Source organism: Apteryx mantelli, chromosome 7, assembly GCF_036417845.1.
Source record: "Apteryx mantelli isolate bAptMan1 chromosome 7, bAptMan1.hap1, whole genome shotgun sequence".
NCBI classification, from domain to species: domain Eukaryota; kingdom Metazoa; phylum Chordata; class Aves; order Apterygiformes; family Apterygidae; genus Apteryx; species Apteryx mantelli.
In genome coordinates this window covers 41,124,225-41,145,758 of record NC_089984.1, presented here as the reverse complement: position 1 = coordinate 41,145,758, position 21,534 = coordinate 41,124,225, and the positions used below count along the sequence as shown (strand labels likewise).

At 41.7% G+C, this 21,534-nt stretch overlaps 1 protein-coding gene across 1 annotated transcript; it reads left to right on the top strand.

Moving 5' to 3' along the window:
• Window positions 1-732: 732 nt before the first annotated feature.
• OAT (ornithine aminotransferase) lies at window positions 733-16,505 on the top strand. The gene is made up of 10 exons (XM_067300355.1): window positions 733-811; window positions 4,966-5,192; window positions 6,159-6,383; window positions 6,505-6,600; window positions 9,128-9,255; window positions 10,749-10,871; window positions 12,458-12,586; window positions 13,589-13,702; window positions 14,508-14,652; window positions 15,739-16,505. Exons 2-10 carry the CDS (start codon window positions 4,994-4,996, stop codon window positions 15,897-15,899), a joined length of 1,320 nt encoding a protein of 439 aa, XP_067156456.1. The 5' UTR covers window positions 733-811; window positions 4,966-4,993; the 3' UTR covers window positions 15,900-16,505.
• Window positions 16,506-21,534: the final 5,029 nt, after the last annotated feature.

Sequence of the window (21,534 nt, the reverse complement as noted above, 5' to 3'; positions counted from 1 at the left end):
CAAGTGTTCAAAGATGGGTGAAAAGCTCGTTATTTCGCCCCCCCCTCGCAGAAACAGCGCTTTCTGTACATAGCGGAGTACCAAACCACGTGCATCATTTTGTGGGGGGAGGCGACAGACCCCAAGCGGGCACAGCGGCAGGGACCCGCCCCAGGAGGCCTGCAGAGCTGCCACCTCGAGGCAGTTGCTCCCAGACCCTCTCGAATCTCCTCAGTCTCGCAGCTTTCCGGGTGCGGGCAAGCGCGGCCGCCTGGCGCGGCAGAGCCGGGCGCCGCCGCGGCTCCCCCGGCCGGCGGGCCGCACGCAGAGGCTCCGGCACCGCCGGGCCCAGCGCGCCAGGCGCCCGGAGGCCGCAGGCCCGGGCAGGCCGCGGAGGGCCGCGGGATTTCGGCTCTGCCCCCCCGAGGCAGCCCCGGCCCCGGCGCCGTGCGGGCGGCGGCGGCGGCAGGACAGGAGGGGGCGGGGGGGGGGTGAAGGCAGAGGGCCAACGGCCGAGTGGGCGGGGCTTCGCTGAAGGCTGTACCGGCATCGCACCCTGGTTGGCTGAAGGCGGGGCGCCCGCGCCAATGGTTGGGCGGCGGCGCGGCGGAGGCCCGCGCGGGCTCGGCTCGTGGGAGCGCCTGCGGCCGGGCGGGCGGGGGGAGGGGGGTGGGCCGGTGCGGGCGCGCGGGGTGTGGCGGCGGCGGCGGCCAATGGGCGGCGGCGGCGGCGGGACGTCAGCCCGGCGGCGGTGTGACGTGCGCGGGCAGCGAGGAGCGGTGACAGTTGCCGCGGGCTCGGGCGTGGAAGTAGCAGCGGCGGCGGCCGGCAGGTACCGCGCGGCGCGGGGGTGCGGCGCGGGGGTGCGGCGCGGCGCGGCGCGGCGCGGTCCCTGCCCCGGGACGGCGGCCCCTGCCCTCGGGGCGGCGGCGGGCCGCGGGAGGGCCCGGGCCCGGTCCTAGGCAGGGCGGGCCGGGCAGGCCGTGGCGCGGGGGGGGAGGGGGGGCGCACGCCGCCTGGCCGCGGCCGGGGGTGGCGAGAGCGGGCCGGCGTTTGGCTCCTCGCTCTTCGCGGCGTGTCGCTGCGGCGCCGGTTCGCGGCGGTGGCTCGGCGCGTCCCGGCTGCCGCCGCTCGGGCGGGGGCTTGTCCTGCCGGACGTGCGTGCTTCTGCGGAGCCTTCGGCTTGTGCGGCTCGCGGGGCCGCGCTGGCTCCTCTGCGCCGTGTAAACGCAAACGTGAGCAGCGCGAGTGTTTTCCGTGCCTCTGGTAGCGCAGCCCGTCGGCCCGGGGGGTGTTTCAGTGGAGGTGAGGGAGGGGTAAAAGTGCTGAAACGCCCTGTGAGGACGGCAGGCACAGGGCCCCTCTCCGAGTGTTATTTACCGCCGAGCAGAGCTCGTCAAATGCGCTTCACAGCTGTGCTTCGAGTAGCTCTTCCATTCTGATGCAAGACCTTTTCCACTTGATGAAACTCCTCGGCTTCTGATACTGAATGGCGCGGTCATACTTCTGTCTTCCTCACAGTTAATGCTAAGTTTCTCTTTCCCCCCCCCCCCCCGCCCCCCCTTACTGTGCCTCTTCTCTTTCCTGAGATTGTCAGTCTTGTCTTGCTGATCATCAGAGACAGATTCTTCTTTACAGCTTTACTCTAGATGCATCCAGAATTCCCAGCTTCATTTTGTCCTAATCCTTGTAACATCCCACAGCTCAGCTAAAATGATCAGGCCTCACTAGCGTACTTATGCAGGGCATATCTTCCCATGGAGGGGAAAAATCCTTTTTAAAATTTCTTATTAACATTTTCCTTCCTAAAGGAGGTAGAAGAGGAACCTCAAACTGGCTGGTCTGTAATTCTTTCTGCAGAAATTTAGCTATCTAATAACAGGTAGATGAGAGTTTCATCTCTTTACAGCTTTTGTTTCAGGAATGCCTGGAAAATGTCCATAATCAGGGAAGTTTGTGGTAGCATTACCTGCTCTGCCATGGAGGTGTGTCAAGGGGCCACGATATCACAGACCAATTATATTTAAGGAGTTAGGCAAGTTGTAATTTTGATTGGTGCAGTTAAGCTGGATTTCTGCCAAAATTTTTCTTAAACAGAGAAGTATTTGTCCTTTTTATTTGTAAGATCTTTGTATGACTGTCTTGAAAAGTATTAACACAAATGACTAATATTTAACAGCATTGGCAATAACTGGTAAAATGCCCAGAATTGAGAAACTGCAAATATCCTTTGCTGGAAAGGAGACTATTGAGTCTTTCTAAAGACTTGAGTGGCCTAGCTGACTTCTGTAAATGTGGAAAATAATATTCTGGCTTTGCTTAGAAGTGAGGAGTGGCAATAAAATATCTGAGGAGTCTGCTGAAAAAATTGCCTCTCTGTTTAAGAGGACACATCCTGTGTACAGTTGTCTTCCAACATAAATTTAGTATAAATCCATGACTTAATATTTGTGTCTCTGCAAATAGCCAGAAATAGCAATCCTCTAGCATTCTATCTAACTCTCCCTGCATTCTCCTGTTAATATTTAGAATGTATCATTCAGTTAAGTTTTACAGTATACTTCTGTCATTAGGTAGTGCAGCAAAACACAGTTGTGGCTCCTTAGATCCTCTAGTAGAGAGGAATAGAGAGAAAATACCAAGTACCTCTCACTTTCAGATTTTCTTACACGATGAACTATAGGAAATGTGATAAAGGTATTAACCAGACAGATTTCCTAAGCCATTAAAATGCTTATCCTCCTTAATGGATAGAGTGATGTGAGGAAGGGAGCTGGTTGCGTTTGTGTAGAATCACGTTTCAGCTCTTCCAGTCCCCTCTTTCTGCTTGTCACCTCTCTTCCCTCTTTATGAGAAGGTGGGAAATCAGAGATATATTGCTTTCTTGGTGTCAAATCCTAGTCCCTTTGATACTGCCCCAACTGCAAGGAATCACAAACTCTCTTCTATCCAGCTGCCAGAAAGCCCTTTGGAAACAGCAGGAGTGCTGCGCATTGCAAAAACAGTCGGTACATTTAGCACCGAAAGGTGGATAACAGCAAGGCTAGAAACTTTGTTAGCAAACTAAGTAAATAAGAGAGAACGTGCCAGCCGTTGTTTTGTCGATCCCCCAGCTGCTCCCAGCCTTTCCCGTGCAGTTCCTTCACAAGCAGAGCTCCTCACTTAGGAACCTGATGTCAAGTTTCCAGCCTGTTGCTTTGGAGTGAACAGAAAACAGGCTCTGCCTCAGTCTGATCTTCAGTTTGATGCGGAGTACGTTATAAAGGAGGCTGCACTTGGTAATTGGAGCACTTGTCACTGTAATCTGTAGTCTTCATTTTGGGCTAATTTCTTTTACCAGTTTATACGCCTGGTGTTCTGCAAGACTGGAAACTTCAGCTCTGACAACTCTTGGTCTTGCTAAAGCGAGCATCTTTCCCTTGCTGGCTCTCTGTGGTCCCCAGCACTTGGTGCTGTGAGGACAGCTTGCTTGAATTGCTTTTAAAGGGCAAACTCAGCGTCCCTTCTCTGGGCCTGTTAGATATCTTTACATTGACTGAGGTGAAGACAGAGGGAAGAAAAGCAAGTGCTCCTTTCTGTTGTTTTAAACCAAATATTTCATAGGAATTTCTGCTTGGGTGCAGGCCAGATATTTGGTATCGCGTCTCAGGCTGCGGCTGGTAGTGCACACTCTCTTCCTGCTCTTATGTTTTTATAAGTAGGAACAGGACATATGCAGAATAATCTTTCCTCAGGTGTCCTTCTAACTCCTTACAGACAGAGATTTTGACCTTTCCTGGGTTAGAGCTTTTCCACGAATGAAATGGTACAGAACTTTGCTGCAGTTTCCAGTTGTGTTGTCCCAGTGTTGTGTATTCATAGTTGCTTCTTAATACTGTACCGTAATTTGACAGTGCTATCATAGAATTGTAGAGACGATTTGCATTTCATCATAAAATGAAAAAGTATGAAAAGATTTATTGGATCTTACATAGCTCCCCTCCCCACCCCAAATTTAGATAAACTTTCCAAGTTTCTATGGAAAGAAACAGTAGTCATGTAAGACCGGAAATATTAGTTATACTCTTTAGCAAATGATTACAGAATTTGAATAAAAAGGTGCCACCCACTGCTGGGAATTAGACCATGGTTATATTCTCCTTTTGAAGGCTCACTGACTTGGTCATTCTGAAAGAGCAGATAAAGGAGAAAAAAATGCAATGGAAGTTCATGTGAATAACATATTCCTGAGTATTTGTCTCAGGAAACCCTGCACCTCAGATTATCCTTAGATGTTAATAGTATAAGATTATGTGTTCAGGGGGAATCACTAAATTTTCCTTAGCAAATATAATGTACTAAAAAGAGTAATTTATGTATAGACAGCAATGTTTGAACATTGAGAATGCAGTTTATGTAAAAACTCACAAGTTTTACTTCTTAAAGCTGACCTCAGTTTAAAAGTGGTCTAACACTTATCAAATTTGATTAATATTGTCAGCTAAATGTTATTCAGGTCAGATGCTTCTTGCAATATTGTAGTATTTAATTAATGATTTTGTGTCAAGATTTCGCTTAAGGACTTAAGGACGTTTTTGTTTGTTTGAAAGGCACTGCAGTAGCAGAAGTTCGATTAACTTAATTTTTTATTTTTTCCCTGTTTTATTGTTTTCCTGTTTTACTTAAATGTAGTTTCTGTTAATAGATTTAGTCACATTTTAAGATAGACTGAAAAAGGAACAGTTACATGTAAAATTATGAGATCAGTTCACAGACTTGCTGAGTCATACATTTTAGTCTTCTTTATACTGCTGTGAATGTACATTGAAATATAAGCGTTTCTTGTTTGACTGTAGTACTGCATTAATTTGTATTTCATATGAGCTTTCTTAATTGAGTTGCAAAGAAGTTGAGAAACCTGTTATCATGTATGACGCAATTAAAGTGCTTTTACTGCCATTTCTTCAGACAAACTGCTAGTGCTAATCATTAACTTCTTTTTTTCAGATCTATAACAGTCTACCTGAAGTCAACAATGTTTTCCAAGCTAGCCCACTCTCAGACCATTGCTGTACTCTGTCGGGGTGTTCATGCTTCAGTGAGTTCTGCTACCTCAGTTGCTACTAAAAAAACCATCCAAGGACCTCCATCCTCTGAGTACATCTTTGAACGTGAGGCTAAATATGGTGCCCACAACTATCACCCACTGCCTGTTGCTCTGGAAAAAGGAAAAGGTATTCCCGTTAGGTTTCCCTGGGTGCTGTAGGTGGGATGTGCTGTGGGCATAATGCTTTTGACCTTACTAATTCCTGCACCTTTTTGTAGATTGAGATAATTGATGAAATAAAGGCAGTTAATTACTGGTTGGAGAACTGGATCCTTACACATAAGGCTATCTGGAAAAAAAAAAAAAAGTACTCTCTCTAAAATGATTTGTCTGAATGGAGGTCTGAAAACTTCGTTAATTCAGAATAACCCAGCAATAGTTTTGAGCAACTTTGTTTCTTCTGTCATCTTATTTGTGTGCAAAATTTCATTGTTAAAGTGAACATGTAATAGTGTATGAGACCTATCTTTTAGTCCTCATGTACTGTCGCTGTCTTATAACTTAATTTCAACTTACTCTCATTTTTAACCATGTTTAAATGGCTTTTCTGCTTTGCGGGTTAAATTCTACGAGTTTTCACAAAAATGCTATCAGCATAGTGGTTCAATCGCCTGTTCATTAGTACAACACATCTTGGATTGTTCAGATCTGTCAGTCTCTAAGTTTTTAGACCACTCAAATTCTGTATTATTATTATTATTTTATGACTTCCGTTATTTACTCCAAGTTCTCTTACAGAGGTAATCCTCCCTATCATCTTTTTAGGACTCAAAAACAGGGGCTCTGGGGAGAAGTAATTGCACTGCTTACTAACTTAGTGGAATGGCAGCTTTATAGGGGAACTGCTTCTTTTCTTGATTCCTGTTGTGGCACTTATTTATACTGTACTAGTTTCTTGCTTATGCTCTCCTTGTCAGTTGATTCCCAGTTAGAGTGCCTACGGCTGTGGACATACCTTTCAGGTATATCCTAACGAATAGTGAAAATACAACTTACGTTTGGCCAGGTTGCTCTGTAGCTCTTAGCTTATACAGTTAGTGTTAGCTCATGTTGTCTTCTAGTTTGTGCATTTACCGTACCTTTGTTTTTCTAGGTGTTTATGTGTGGGATGTTGAAGGCAGAAAATATTTCGACTTTTTGAGTGCTTACAGTGCTGTTAATCAAGGCCACTGTCATCCAAAGATTGTGAATGCTCTGAAAGCTCAGTCTGAAAAACTGACCCTTACATCTAGAGCATTCTACAATGATGTGCTTGGTGAATATGAGGAGTTTGTCACCAAAATGTTCAATTACAACAAAGTTCTTCCAATGAACACAGGTAAAAAAGTCTTCCTCCATTTTATTTCTGGTTTGTGAGAGCCAACACTTGTAATGTTTGGTCCTGTCTCAATGGTCTGTCTCACGTAAAAATATGATAATGGTATTGCTTTATGTTTCAGGAGTGGAAGCTGGAGAAACTGCCTGCAAACTGGCTCGGAAGTGGGCATACACTGTGAAAGGCATTCCAAAATACAAAGCAAAAATTATTTTTGCAGGTACGTTAAGTGAGTGATACAAGTTGTGGTATTGAGGAGGAAGAGAGCTCTACTCCCTGGCTATAACACTGTTTTCTCCTATAGCTGTAGTGATTACAGTGCAGTACTCCTAATGTTTCTTTCTTTTTTCTTTTTTTTTTTTTCTCTTCACTGAAGCAAGTATACTGAAGGTTTTTGTAAAATGTGGCCCTCAAAGTTTTAATAGCATGAGCTAAGATCCCAACCTTTTGAAAGGCTATGTTGTACTCATAGATGTCTGCAGCTGGTAATTCTGATTAAAAACTACTTTTGTGTCTGCAACAGTCTTTGCAGGACCTTAAGGTTCTGTAAATGCTTTCTTCTAAATTGTGAAGTTCAGTCTTAAATATAATCTGTTAAATCTGTTAACTTAATATTATGCATATACTTCTGGTTGTTTGGATCTGTTTATACCAAATTTAACCTTAAATAGTTAAAGTGAATTATAACCCCTGTGGTGTTTTTTGTTTGTTTGTTTTTTAATACCTTTCTTGTGAATTGAATAGTCAAATTGCTGCCAACCCCACGGTAAATTCTGCAATTGGAATAACCCCGCTTTCCTCTAATGCTTTCCCTACCACTGTTTTTCTTCTGTATTCTTAAGGTACACCAGAAGTTGGCCTTATCCCAATAAAGGTATATTGTAGTCTTGATCTTACAGTGAGGGTAACAGCAATCTTGGTAAACTTAATATGGGACCCTGGGAAGTCCTGATTATATGAGTGGTATACTTCCTGCCTTCATTTATGTACTCTGCTTGGCAGTATTACAGGGAAAAGTTATCCGTGACTGAAGAGACCATTGTGCTTTGCTAAAAAATAAGTTTATATATTGGTATTTTTAAATTTGGTATTCTTTAGTTATAGGTGAAGTGTTCAGTCAATTCTACTATTGTTCAATTCTTCTGTATTTTAGAAAACTTCCAGAATAAATCTGATTAAATACTGATTTTTGTTTGCTACAGCTGCAAGGGCTGTTTCTAACTCTTGGAACATACGGTGGCTGAACCATAAACTGTCATTAGATAGCACTTAAACTGAAATTCAGAGCTGAATATTGCATCGTGGTTTCTAGGACCAATTATATATGTATTTTTTCACTTTTGGGACTCCTTTAAACAGATATATTTCTCCCTCCTTCTCATTAGTGAGTTAACTTTTGCTCATTAGCGAATTAACTTTTAATAAGTGATTTTTCCATTGTGATAAACTGCATATGCACTCATTTTTTTTATGATGCCATGCCCTTAACCATAATATTTAATTACGTTCCAAGTATTTGGAAAAGGCAGTAATCCTTCTCTTGTAGGAGTTCAGCATTTTGGTAGAAAAAGGCTCTTTATAGTAGCTGGGGTCAGACCGAAAAAACGGCTTTAAACATCAGGCCAGAGAACTTCACGTAGATGCTGTGCTTGGCAGCGAGCCGGCACAGAGCCTGGAGTGCTAAGGCGCGAACGGCCTTTGATCAGTAGATGGACTGCTCCACTTCATGTGATGTGGAGCTCTTCATTCAGTCTTCTGAGTCGGGACAGAGTGGGCTGCAGGAACATAACCTTGAGAGGAGAAGTGTGTGATTCACTGAAGCGCACAGCAGAGATTGTTCTGCCGTGAGAGACGGTGTAGTGCTATTTACACTGGTGATTAGAAAGAGCGGGTGCCTACAGCTGGCTCTGTCAGTAATAAGTGATTTCAGAATTTCTTCCAGATTGGGAACTTCCTCTGCCTGCTAGAATCACAGCTGCACAAAGAAATTGGTGGGGGAAAAGAAAAGGCTTGTAACTCTGTGAAGATGTTGACATCATTTCTTAAACTTCCTTAGTCTTATTAAGCACCTATTATCAATTAGCTGAGAGTACTGATTTAACTGGAATACTGAAATTAATATATCCTAGTTTGTCTTAGTGATAGTTGTTTCCTAGCCATTTTAACTGATGTTTCTGTATGAAATAGTGCAATGTTACAATATTTTAAAAATATGAATGGTTTCTTTTGGAACTTTAATCAAAAAATGTATTTCTATACATTTCAAAGTGTAGTGGAAGCTTTTTTTTTTTTTTTTTTTTTTTTTTTTTTTTTTTTAGCACCTAAATTCTGGGTGATATTTACTTTCTTTCTGCATTTAATGAGTATTATTTATGAAAAAACTACACATTTTTCTAAAAACAGGTATTGTCTGCCTGCATTATTTTCAATGTCTCAGTTTACTAACAAAGCTTACAGAAGTTTTGTGTACTTGCCAGCTCTTATGGTATAATTTTCTTTTTTTTTTTTCACTGTGCTTTTGATATAGCAACATGATCTATTTGTAGGATTAATGTAAAATGCTAACAATTGGCAGAAAGATGCTCATGTTACATGACTCTTAAAATACATTACCAACTGGAAAGTGCGGTTTTAATTATCCTGCGAACTGGAGCTCTTAGTTTTGTAACATACCCCTGTCAGTTGTCTTAGTTGAAAGTGCATCATAACTTTGTTGGCTAAATGCTCAATAATTATCTTTCTTCTAGCTGGCAACTTCTGGGGTAGAACAATGTCTGCTGTCTCTAGTTCTACTGACCCGTCCAGTTATGATGGCTTTGGACCCTTTATGCCAGGTTTCGAAGTGATCCCATACAATGACCTACCAGCTCTTGAGGTATTTCACAGTTTTTTTCCCTTTTAATAAATTTTTTTAGTGTCTTTTCAGTAAATAGCAAAGCAGGAAAATTAAAAGTCTGTCCTTTGAAAAACATACTTTAAGAAATATGTACCTAGACACATACAAGAAATATACAGATTATAGTTTCTTATGCTTTAGTTTTGATTTTTTGATTTTTGCTTCAGAATGTAAAAGGAAAGCCATGCAGTCTGTTTTATCTCCCACATCCTTAAGATGTTCCAAATATAATTCAGATATCTGCTGTTCTTTAATTATATTACAGTTAAGTAGAATACATTCCAAAGTTGGGACTTGGACTTCACTTGCTGAAATGCTAGTGATTCTGCATTGCCCTGGGTGTTCTCAGATGCTGCCTCTCAAATTGTTGGCAAGGGTTGGCCTTGATCAGTTAAAAACTTCCTGCGCCCATAGGCTAGGCTTATATACTGAAGGATAGATGATGCTTGATAGCAGCCATACGGTGCTGGACTTAAACTGGGGGGTGGCAGGAGGGTTCCAGCCACAAACAATAGTGCTGAGCCATGTGGAATGTCATCATTGCTACTTTTCCATCATCTGGATACATCACCTCCATCAGAGAGCAGTTGGTTCATCCTCTGTGCCTGTTGGGTTGCTTAGATTGCCAATATGAGCGAGTCATGTGGAGAGGCTGGGGTTTGTTTTTTTGTTTTTTTGTTTTTTTTTTTTGGATGGAGGTGCTTGCCTCCTAAGAGTTTGGCTGAGTTTGGCTGAAACAAAGGTTTCTCAGTACATTATACATGCTGTGCGGAAAAGCTTATTCAGATTTGAACCTAAGTAAGGCTGTCCATTGCAAAAGTTCGGCAACTGTTCAGTGGGTTTCAGCCAACTTTACTGAGGTTTTGAATGTTCTCTGGAGACCTGGAACTTAAATCCATGTCCATCAGACTGATAACTAAATAGAATTGGTTCTATTTATGTGGCAATACTGAGAAAAACTGTAGCAAATTCATCGTGGAAATCATTGTATCTCTTGACTCTCCTGGACTCCTAAACCCTTTAAGGCTTGCTGGTGCAAGACTACATCTGTAGACTTTGCTGTAAGATGACAGAATTGTTCTGCAGAGACTCCATTCTTTTTTGTTGAAGGTTAATTGGGGTAGCATTGAGCAACTGTTTGCCTTGCATGGGGTAATGCAAGCTGAGTGTAAAGTTATGAACTGATCTGTTAATCTGCTTGTCTAGGTTTGCAATTTTTAAGGTTTCTAATTTCCTGAGCAAGCACACCAGCTAATCTTTCAAAGCAAACAGCGGCATAAGCTTCTGTGTTGGACCTGCAATGACACCCATAGTACTCATGCCAGGCTGTTATTCATTATGACCCTTTGAGATAGAAAACCAGGTTTAGAGCTAGGTTCTGCCACATATATTCATCTCCATATTTTTAAAATTTGACTTGAATAAAATTTTTTTCTTCTTTCTCTCTTTTCTACTGTGTACCATTCTTTCAGCGGGCACTTCAAGATCCCAATGTAGCAGCTTTCATGGTTGAACCAATTCAAGGTGAAGCAGGTGTGGTTGTTCCTGACAAAGGGTACCTCACAGGAGTGCGGGACCTCTGCACAAAACACAATGTAAGGAATTCACTGTGACAAGGTGGCTTAAAATTACATGCTGTGTTTACTGGCCTCTCTTGTAATGTCATCCACATTTGCAAAGTATAGGATTTGATGCACCATTTAATAATTTCCTCTCCTTTCAGTGGAATAGGGTAGGGATAGTTCCTGGTAAGTTATTACCAGAAAATACAAGAGGTGTTTCTTAGCAGTGCTCATTTCTCTTGCAACCTGCTTTCCAACTGTTTCTTAGTACTGTCACCTATTTAAGTTTCTCATGGGAGTTCTTGAAACTGCATTTATTCAAAATTCATTTAACTTTCTTTTTCACATTTTAAGTTTCTTGGGCCAGAAGCCAATTACAGTGCTGGTTGTACCATGGTTATCATAAGGGCTACCAAGAGTTAGTAACGATGATGGGTCACTGCATGAAGCACTAAAGAAAATGGTCATATACTTGTGAATGCTCTTTCTAGATCTCTGAAGAGCAGAGATCTCTGTAGGTTGTTCTTCTATTTTGCATTTTCTCACATTCTGTTTCATATCACACTCCTGACCTGTATTCTATTATGTTCTGGCTGAATTCTAGTATGAAATGTTTAATTTTGAAAATGGAGCATTAGATGTGTACTTTCTATCCTCCTATAGTGAGGACACACTGAATTAGACTTGGGTCCAATGTCTCTGGAAGGGGGGAAGATGTGTTATATATGTTTCTGTGTCCTTCAGTTCTCTTTGTTTATTGCTTCCTAAGCAGGCTGCCTTCCCTTCTAATTTCAGGACCAAGTTGGTCAACCTCTCCCACAGGCCTAGGCCATCTCCTTTATAAATGTAAGGAAAACAAAAACAAAAGGTCTGCTGACTTTAGGCTTTTCATTCTCTTGGTGAAGCCTGCTTGATTTAAAAATTAATAGCCTTTGTTCCAATAGAACTTGATTCTTAAGCTGAAAGTGCTATCCATAAACCCTTTCAGATCTTCAGAGGAAGGTATCAAAATACAATCAGTAAAGTTGGCTTCCATATTACTGTGGTACTTACCTCTCATGAAAAATAAAAGAGAGATTTTATGAATGATAGTAAGTGACAGTAGTTTGCAATTTAGGAAAATGCGACCAGAAACTTGGACCTAGATTCTCAGTTGTGTAAACATTTAGCTCCCATCAGACTACAAAATCAGCAGAGTCACTAAAATGGCCTTTTTCAGAAGTTTCCCAAGGTCAGTTTACTAAGACAGATGAACTCTACACTTTTGGAAATCCCACTCATTGTTATATTGCAAATGATTCTGTTTAAATGGATTCTGTGGCACATGCCCTATGTAGAAAATATCTTTATGCTAAAGATGTCAGAGAGAGATTGCTGTATAGGACAGTATGTTCACTTATCATAGTCTGACGTTTCATAGAATATGTATGTCTCCAGGAGTTTTATAGGGGTAAAGAAAGTATACTTAGTGTAGTCTAGCTGAGAGGTCTTTCACTTACTGTATGTAACTCTGCTATATGGTTTATTGCTTTGATGAAAGATCATGATCAGAATTAGGTATGGAAATGAAAGTCATTTTCTCTTACGTGTGGATTTTTCTTCTCTTTGTCTCTATAAAGGTTCTCTTTATTGCTGATGAAATACAGACTGGTTTAGCCAGAACGGGGAAAATGCTAGCTGTTGACCATGAAAATGTGAGACCTGATCTAATTCTTCTTGGAAAGGCCCTTTCTGGTGGCTTATATCCCGTGAGTAACAAAAATATCCATTCATTGACTAATATTTTTAAGTAGTATTAATACTGTAAGTCTACTAGTTGGAAGACAAAAAATTAAACAAACAAACTCTTTGTGTGTTGCTCTTGGAAACTGATGTTTGCAAGAATTAAGTGCGATTTATGACCCAGCTAGTCCAACCTGTGAGAGATGCATATGAAAATATTGAAATGTATAATGTTACATTTATAGCTGAAATGGCTGTATACTACAGTGAACTTTCTATATTGATACTCGATTTGTTTGGATGGCAAGTTACTAGATATCATCTTCTCAGGCTGGTGACTTTTTTTTTTTTTTTTTAAAGCTGTTGTGGCCCTGGTCAGTTAATTACTTGAATTAACTTGGTATATCAGTTTGTGTCATTTAGATATTATCCTACCAGGAACATAAGTTTCCAGTATTCTGCCTTTCATTCTGAAATTAGTCTCTTATACTCTCTTTGGAGAGTACTTCATCACAGTCGTTCTGTGATGAATTTCTAGATGAATTTTGAAAAGGGAAAGAAAATATTAAAAACATATTTCTGAACAACTAACATTATTTCACTTGTTTGGGGTGTCCACATGACTGGTTTTATCCTCCTAGAGTGATTTAAATTCCTGCTGATTAGGCTGGAAGTTACAGCCTGCCTTGAACTATTTTCGCCAATTAAAGCTCTTTCTGAGTTCTTAAACAGAATACTGAATCTTAAATTCTTGAAATAATATTCAGTTTGGAGAAATGCCTTTCAACTGTACTTAGATGTTATATATTGCCTTTATAGCTAAGTGTGTTTGCAGGATAGGAGGGGATTAGGCTGTTATGTGATTGTCAGGTATGCTCTCCTCTATACAGAGCTGGGAATGCAAATGTAATTTATCACCATAGGCTGAAAATTACCATTTCCTAAGCACTAAGGAAAAGTTTGTTTCAGAGATTTAATTTTACTCTTCTAAAAATATGTAAATGAACTGGCTGACCTCTCCATTTTAGGTCTCAGCAGTACTATGTGATGATGAAGTTATGTTGACCATTAAGCCTGGTGAACATGGATCTACATATGGAGGAAATCCGTTAGCTTGCCGCGTGGCCATGGCAGCACTGGAGGTTTGTGTGTTTAGAGGCTTGGATCCCAAAGGAAAAGGGTGTCACTCTGACATGATCATACTTTCTTAGCTTAAACAAATGGCATTATTAGTTGTGCTATAAGTAGAAATCTAGCTTTTAGTAAGAATGGAAAATTGGCAGTGACTAACTGTCTGCATATATAGTACATCACAAAACAAATTCGAAAGTCTTAATCAGAATTGTGTCCTAATTTCTGTGTATTTTATTGTTTTAATGTCTTAAATGACAAAATGAAATTTATCTAGGGAAGATTTCAAGGCACTTACTTAAATTCAGTAAGATAATTTCACTAAGACATTTTTAAATTGACTGATTTTACTATACCATATCAAAGAAGCTGCTGGTCTGTGAGCTTGATAACACATATGCTACTGGAGCTCAGACAGAATCTAGTAAAATATCATGTCAAGAGTCCATATTTCAGTCATTTTGTGACTGCATAATTAACCTCATTTAATGCAAGTCACTCAAAAAGCCTCATCATTATACAGTATGTAGACTTGGACAAACTCACAGATTACAAAACCTCAGAGGTTTAACATTTACTTGTAAATAATGACAAATAAAAACAGTATTGAATAAAAATTCAAGGAGATAATGTTTCTGGTAAACACGAGAGAGCAAAGGCTTGATATTTGTCGGCTGTAATGCGCAGCCTTTGTGGTGATACTTGGGATGAACAATTGGGTATCTGAGCAATTCTAATATCATGTACAGTGTTGGAAAGGATGACTAAAACAAATGCACTGCCCTTCAGTTGACTGTAGCTCTGATTTCCTCTTAGGTAATTGAAGAAGAAGACTTGGTTAAAAATGCAGAAATAATGGGTAACATATTGAGAAATGAGCTCATGAAGGCGCCATCTGATATTGTGACTTGTGTAAGAGGAAGAGGACTATTAAATGCAATTGTGATTCGGGAAACCAAAGGTAAGAAAATATAACCAACTGCAGAATCGTCTCATGAAAAAACAATGTTTTTAACTTAAATTGAAGGTATCTTTGTGGAGTAGAGGTGTGGCTTATTGGCATCGTGTTTGGTTTCAGATCTTGGCTATAGTACTGTAGTACCTACTGAAAATTTGTTCAGGTGTCTCTGTGCTATTAAAAGCAATTTATTTATTTCTTTTCTAACTAAATCTGGAAAAAAGGGGGGGTGTGTGTGTGGTTTTTTTTTTTCTTTTTTTTTTTTATGATTTCATAATGTTCAAACCTGATGGTGAACCTGGCTGCCAATAGGTGCCCTTTTCACCTGAGGAAAATTGGACTTGCCATGTCTGGAAGGCTAGCTTTTGTCTGACCATAGAAGGATTGACTTTCTGGAATTGCAGGCATCTCTTCTGCTTTGCTGCCCAGGTGGTTTATTCCAGGATAGTTAGAACAGTATAGTGAATACAGTAAGGTGAAAGGAAGGAAAGAGCTAATGACTAAGAACAGGTTTCTAGGGATTAACACCTTGAATTACACCAGAAAATGGCTTAAGAGCTAGAGCAGACATTTATTTTTGTCATGAATATGCTAAGTGACAAAGTGCTGCAGAGAAGTGTAGTTTCTTAAGCCGTGCACGTGATGCACAGAAATCCAAGCACAAAAGCAACCTTGTCTGAAGTCCTGTTGAGACTTCTCTTACATCCCCTTTGCAGCGTTCTTTTTCTTAAATATATATTGCTATATCTGGACAAGCTTTCAACTGTGAAGAGCAAAACTCAGTGTGCTGGTGGCAAACTTGTGAGTCCCTTCAGACAAAACATAGTTTTGCAGCCGTCTTGCCTGTTTCACTGCTGCTTTTATCTGGGGAGATGTTCAGAACTGGCTACTATCCTTACGAGGAGGAACACACTATATTTAATCTCTTCATTGCCAGATGGCAAGCATTTTGCCCACATCATGCACTGCAATTGTGCCACTTATTCTGCTGTAGTGTAAATCTCTCTTTTGTTTTTCCCTCCCCCCTCTTCCCTTTTTTTTTTTTTTTTTTTTTCTTCCCCTCTCTCTCTCCTTTTCCTTTAATTGTAGACTGCGATGCCTGGAAAGTGTGTTTGCGGCTTCGTGATAACGGACTTCTTGCCAAACCTACCCATGGTGATATCATTCGGCTGGCACCGCCGCTTGTGATTAAGGAGGATGAAATCAGAGAGTGCATTGAAATAATTCATAAGACCCTTCTGTCGTTCTGAATACACGGCTTTTCAAGTGTACCTGCTGACTGACCCAAGGTGGTGTGTTGAAATACGTGCTATGGAGGCCTGCTCTTGAAGCAAGCATCTTTTGTTCCTTTTATCTAAGAGGACTTAACTCTTTAAAATTTAGCTATGTCTTTAAATTATATTGGATCTGAAGAAAATAAATCATGATTCTAAAGAGCTTCCGATCTTGAAATGCATGGAAATGGAGTGATGAGGTTCTGTTCATCTAGTTATGTACCTACTGAACGCTTGAGTCAGAATGTTTGAGGAGAGGTATATGTAGAAATTTGTTTAATTATTGAAAGTCTTGCCCAAAGTTTAAAGTGTAATTTATATATATTTTAATAAGAGTGGTCATGCACTCTCATAGAACTCTCCAAAATTTCATATTTGACATTTTTGCTCCTTGGCAAGATGTCTGTAGGGCAGAAACACTTGTCATTATGGTTGAATTTCTGTTTCTCATTTGTAGCTAGAAAAAACTTCTAACACTAAAGGTGTGCCAAACTGGATGTTATGCTGGTGAACTTGAGAAGCATCAGGTTATGTTCTGTATGTAAAATATTTTGACTGTATAACATGAGTTGCTGTTTTCAAGCCTGTTCTCAGTGTTTGGCTTTACAATCTGTAAAATAGATCTGAGCATACAGATCTATACAGCTATAAAGCTATAGCTTTACAGCTATAAAACTTTCTATAATCTAGATATTTACATTAAAACATATGTTGCATTAAAACAATTAATGTGTGATTCAAATCAACAGCGTATTCAAAAAGAGTGAGCCTGACAGTCTTGCCGTAGCCTCTAGCCAGAGCCACGGCGCGTAACGGTGCCTTTGCAGCCTGTGTGTTTCTAACCGTCTTCACATTCAAGCTTCCGCTGTGCTTTTTTCAGGATTGGTGCTTCTGCACCTTCCTGCCTTTGGATGCTGCCGAGTGTGGTATTAAGCATGCAGCTGCAGAGGTGGCTGCTATTCTTGCGCTGGGTTGTTTCCTTGTATTTATTAATTAGCTGAGTTAGTTTTAGCTGGGGCTGAACCCTGATTAATCACTATTAACAAAAAATGTTTCCTTTGCCCAGCATAGCGATTAACTGTAGTCACATGTTTAATTTGAACTGGTAGATAATCCAGTGGTATTTTAAAAGCAACACAGTGTGCTGAAATGAGCCATTCTGCTGCCTGGGATCACTAAGGTGTACTCTTGCCTTCTTTTGGATGAGACAAAATAGCTACTCATCCCCTGTGGATGAAGTAAGACTGATTTCGATTTGGGAAGGCCTCAGTGTTACAAGGGGAAGTGTACTGTGGCGAACGTTAGCCTTAGGAATAAGAAGAAGATGCGGAGAGGTGTTGCCTAGGAGGTCTGACATTTCTGAATGCTGTGGTTATGTAATATAGCTGGAAGGGAATGGAATAACTGATAGAAACCTTAATGTAATCAGCATCTGCAGGAGTCCTTTCAGAGAGCAAGAGCTAGACCCCCCCCCCCCCCAAAGTTGACTTTTATAGAATAGTAGGGCTAGCAAGGACCCGAAGACATCAGGTCTGTCCCCCTGCCCCGGTTACAGCTGTGTCCCCGTTTGCCCGATCTGGCTGGAAGGGCTCCATGGCAGGAGGCTTTGTAGCCGCCCTGGGCAATCTGTTTCAGCGCTTCGCTGTCCTCACTGCTAGAGCAAGCCTCCTGTTGGATTCTCCCCGTTTCTCTTGCTGCAGTTTAAGCTCGCTTTTACTGTCTGCCAGGGCCACAGAGAACAGGTATTTCCCATCTATGCAACGGTCTTTTTACATACCTAAAGATTGTTGTTATTCCTGTTTCAGTCATTTCTCCTTCTTTAGTTGAAATCCTGTTTCTTTCCTGATAGGCAACATTTTATAGAGCCCTTAGCCACTCTGGCTGTTCTCCTTCTATGTTCTGGTGCTCCAGCTGTGTCCTCACTAATGCTGAGCAGAGCAGGATTAGCTCGTGTGACTGGAATGCTGTACTCCAGGTCGTGCCTCAGTGTTGTGGTCTGGATTTTCCTGCAGTAGCGTGGTATTCCCCCCCACACACACACACACTTCCGTCTGATTTCTAGGCTTTCCATTCATCCTACGAATGTTTCATGAATCCCATTTCCTTGGCAAACTTATGAACATCAACATATGCAATGCCTTAAATGCCCTTATTTAATATCGAGGTAACTGAGGCATCTTCACTTCCGACCTGAAAGTCTCCAGAGCCAGTAGGCGTGTTCAGAGCACAGCCACCACGCTTCGGTGGCGCTAGGCCGCCTGCAAGGTGCAGTGGCGGGTGGTTCTTGCCTTAGTGTTCATATGGTGGTGGCTGGGATCTGCCTCCAGGAGGTGGCTCCGAACGTGTGACTCGCCAGTCCCGGACGAGAGCGTTCGTCACTGGCGCCCTTCCGAGGCAGGACACGCTCTGCTCTTGCTTGTGGAACAACATTACTGTGTGCAAACCGATAAACGGTTGATGGGGCAGCAGCACAGCGAGGGGGAGGTGTTTGGCTGCAGCCAAGGCGCTAGAGCAGACAAGGGCTCTTTTACTGTTTGGTTTAATTACTTGTTTCGACAGTTAAACTGTATAGAATTACATATATTGTTTTGGGAGCAAAGCTCAGAACTTAGGACTCTCTTTCCCAGACGTTAACTCTGTCAGCAGTTAATGTCCACTTCAACACCAACCAAGGATGCCGTACCAGTCCTCAGTGCGATAACAGGAAGAGCTGGAAAGGCCAAAGGAAATGTCCGAACTCCTCCTCTTCTGCTGGCAAGATTCTACGCTGTTAGAAGGATATCTGCCTTCGATATGTCATGTGTGTTTTGGGAGAGAGTAGGCAAAAGAAGGGTTTACTTTATTATGTAAAGTGATTTTTTTTTTTTTTGTCAGTCTATTAGCAAGCATATAGCGAGTGGGATTTGGCCAGTTTTCAGTGACACTGCTTGAAACTCTCAAGCTCAAGTACAGCTGCTCGTATAATCAATGTTCCTGTAAATCAGTCTCTGGTTTTGCTGTCTGGGATTTTAATTAGCCTTAGAAATTTTCTTCAGGGCTTTTATTACCAAAAAATGTAGACAACTAAAGTGCCTTTACCCGCTAGTGCCAGAAATTCAGCGCTTTGGGGTTTGTGCTTGTTTTACATATTGCTCAAGTGCATAATGGCTCTGCTGAAAGTTTCAGTTTCAGGCAAAACTGAAAATCATTTACAAAGTAATGTAATATATACTCTGAGATGTGCAAAGAAAATACACAAGCTATTTCATAAAATACTATGAGTTTGATTTTTTTGCACCATAACTATAGGAAGCAAAGAAGTGAGAAAAGCAAGCTCAGAAAGTGCTCCTTCTGTATCTTCCCAGTACTTTTCCAAGTGTTTCTTACTTTGTATGAGAGATGACTGTGTGGAAATGGCATTTCTTTGGTGATGCTTTTTCCTGGTGTAATTGAAATTTATATTTAAAATGATACTTGAAAGAGTTCTGGATAGTTAAGACAGATTACTTACCCTAATGTTTTAGGTTTCTTTAACAAGAGCTATACAGCATTAAAATTTTCCAAAGATATACATATGTATCTGCAAAATGTTGCTTTAAGTGTTTGGCTGTAAAAGCTTAATCTGTCTGCATTATATTGCCTGCATTTATTTTTGCAAAGTAGCTTCTGATATTTGTTCGCATCAGGTATAGTATATGAAATGCTTTTCTAAGTGAATAGTGACTCTGCATTCAGTGCTGTGCAAACACAGGGCGGTGATCTAAGCTCCTGAGAGCCCAGCCGGTGTTCCTCGCACACCCGGAGCAGCCACTGACTTCAGTGGAAGCTTTGTTTGCAGAAATAGTGCAGAAGTGTGCTAGGTGCCTAGGCACTTTGGCAAGAGGAGTGTGCATATTTTTTTGGCATGAAATCATGGAATATGTATACTGGCAGAAAAAAATTACTCTGTTTATGGATAAATGTAAACTAAGATTTAAAGGCAGCACATGAAACAGTGAAGAGAGAGGGAAACGTAATGGGGAGGTAGGGAAACATATAATGCAAGTTTTCGCAGTCTTGGGAAACATGCTTTTGGCATTGTCCTTCTCTGGGGATCTTTTCAGCCTCAGAAACATGGATTTATATCATCAAACAGTATTTTCTGAAGTTAAAACTTACCAAAATAAATTGCTTACTTTAAAGGAATTAAACGCCTAACGGTCATGACCTGGTAAAGAACTGCACATCTTGAACCTGTTAGAAGTTTCCGTGATGAAGCAATCTCTATTTTGTTTGTCTTTCAACAGCAATGTTAGTGGTTTAGTTAAGTAGAAAAACATGCCTTAGTTGTGTCTTTCACCTTTTTTTTTTTTTTTTTTTTTTTTTTTTTGGCAGTAGCTGTTGCTTGTTCGCTTCTCATCTTTTCCGTCTTTTGGCAGCAGATGGAGCCAGCAGCTCAGTGTTACGCTGAAAGCTTGCTACTGGGTGCAGCATTCTTGCAGTGTGTGACTCCTGCGGGCTTGCCCGGTCTTTACTAATACAAAACGTGGCACAAACTTTAGTCCCATCTCTGGATACTATCTCAATGTGTAATTTACACTGTGTACTCATGTGGCTAATCTTTGTTAGGGATGGGACTGGGAAAAGAATTCCTGTGTCTCTAGTGTGACAAATACCCTGTAATTCATAGCTGTCGACATGTGACTGATAGGGATGTAGGGATATCTGAGAAGGAAAAATAGAGGTTTTCCTTCTGAAAGCGCTGAAGTAGAGCAGATCAGAAGGTGGAGGGTTGAGAGGAAATTTTAAATATTACTTTAAATGAGGAAATTGCTTTCCGTGGGCCTCCCTGCAGTGCTACGACCGAGGGTGAGAGACTTGGCCAGCTGGGGTTACTGGATTTGTGCAGTAAAAAGAGGTGTCTTGCTGAACACTCAGCCCTAGGCAGGAAGAGGAGACAAGAAAAAACTGTACCGGCACTTTTATACAGATAACAGCCTTAGTTGTACCCTCACCGAAACCTCGCCAAACTCCTGCATTGCCGCTGCCTGCTGGGGGTCTTGGCATCTCTGCCAAACGCTTGACAGTGGTTGCTTGTAGTAGTGCCGCGGCCGTAAAGCAGTGTGGGAACCGGAGGGGGTTGCAGGGGCCCGCTTTGGAGCGTCGGGCAGGCGGAGAGCTAACGGGGTCACGGAAAAACTGCCGAACTGGGCCACTGCTTAAAATGCTCCTTTGTTTCTCTTTCAAATGCAAGCTAATATGCTTTTATTTTCGTACATAGGACAGTCTTCTTGCATGCAGTAGCCTAGCGTGCTGAATGCTAACGTGGCCCAGATAGGACATGACCGTAATGAATCCTTTTCAGTTGTTATGTCCCTCCCCGGCTGCTGTCTGTCTGTCTCCATGTGCTTGTTGGAGAGCTCTGAGCAGAGACTGTGCTGTCTGGAAAATCCCCGGGTTGTTATCGGCGCTAGTCCAAATAAGAGTAGAAACCACCTCCCACTCACTCATATAAAGTCCTATAAATTTGCTGTGATTTAGGCTATGTACGAAGGCCCTGGAGAGTCCTGACCCTTTGTACAACATGGTAAACCAAACAAAGGCCCGGACCTTGGATGAATTCCCAGTCCTTCCCTAGGGTCTGCCACATGGG

Coding starts and splice junctions, on each gene's coding strand:
- OAT (XM_067300355.1), top strand. CDS start 4,994: ATGTTTTCCAAGCTAGCCCACTCTCAGACCATTGCTGTACTCTGTCGG. Junction 6,601..9,127: donor AGCAAAAATTATTTTTGCAG/GTACGTTAAGTG, acceptor TCTTTCTTCTAG/CTGGCAACTTCTGGGGTAGA. Junction 12,587..13,588: donor TTTCTGGTGGCTTATATCCC/GTGAGTAACAAA, acceptor TCTCCATTTTAG/GTCTCAGCAGTACTATGTGA.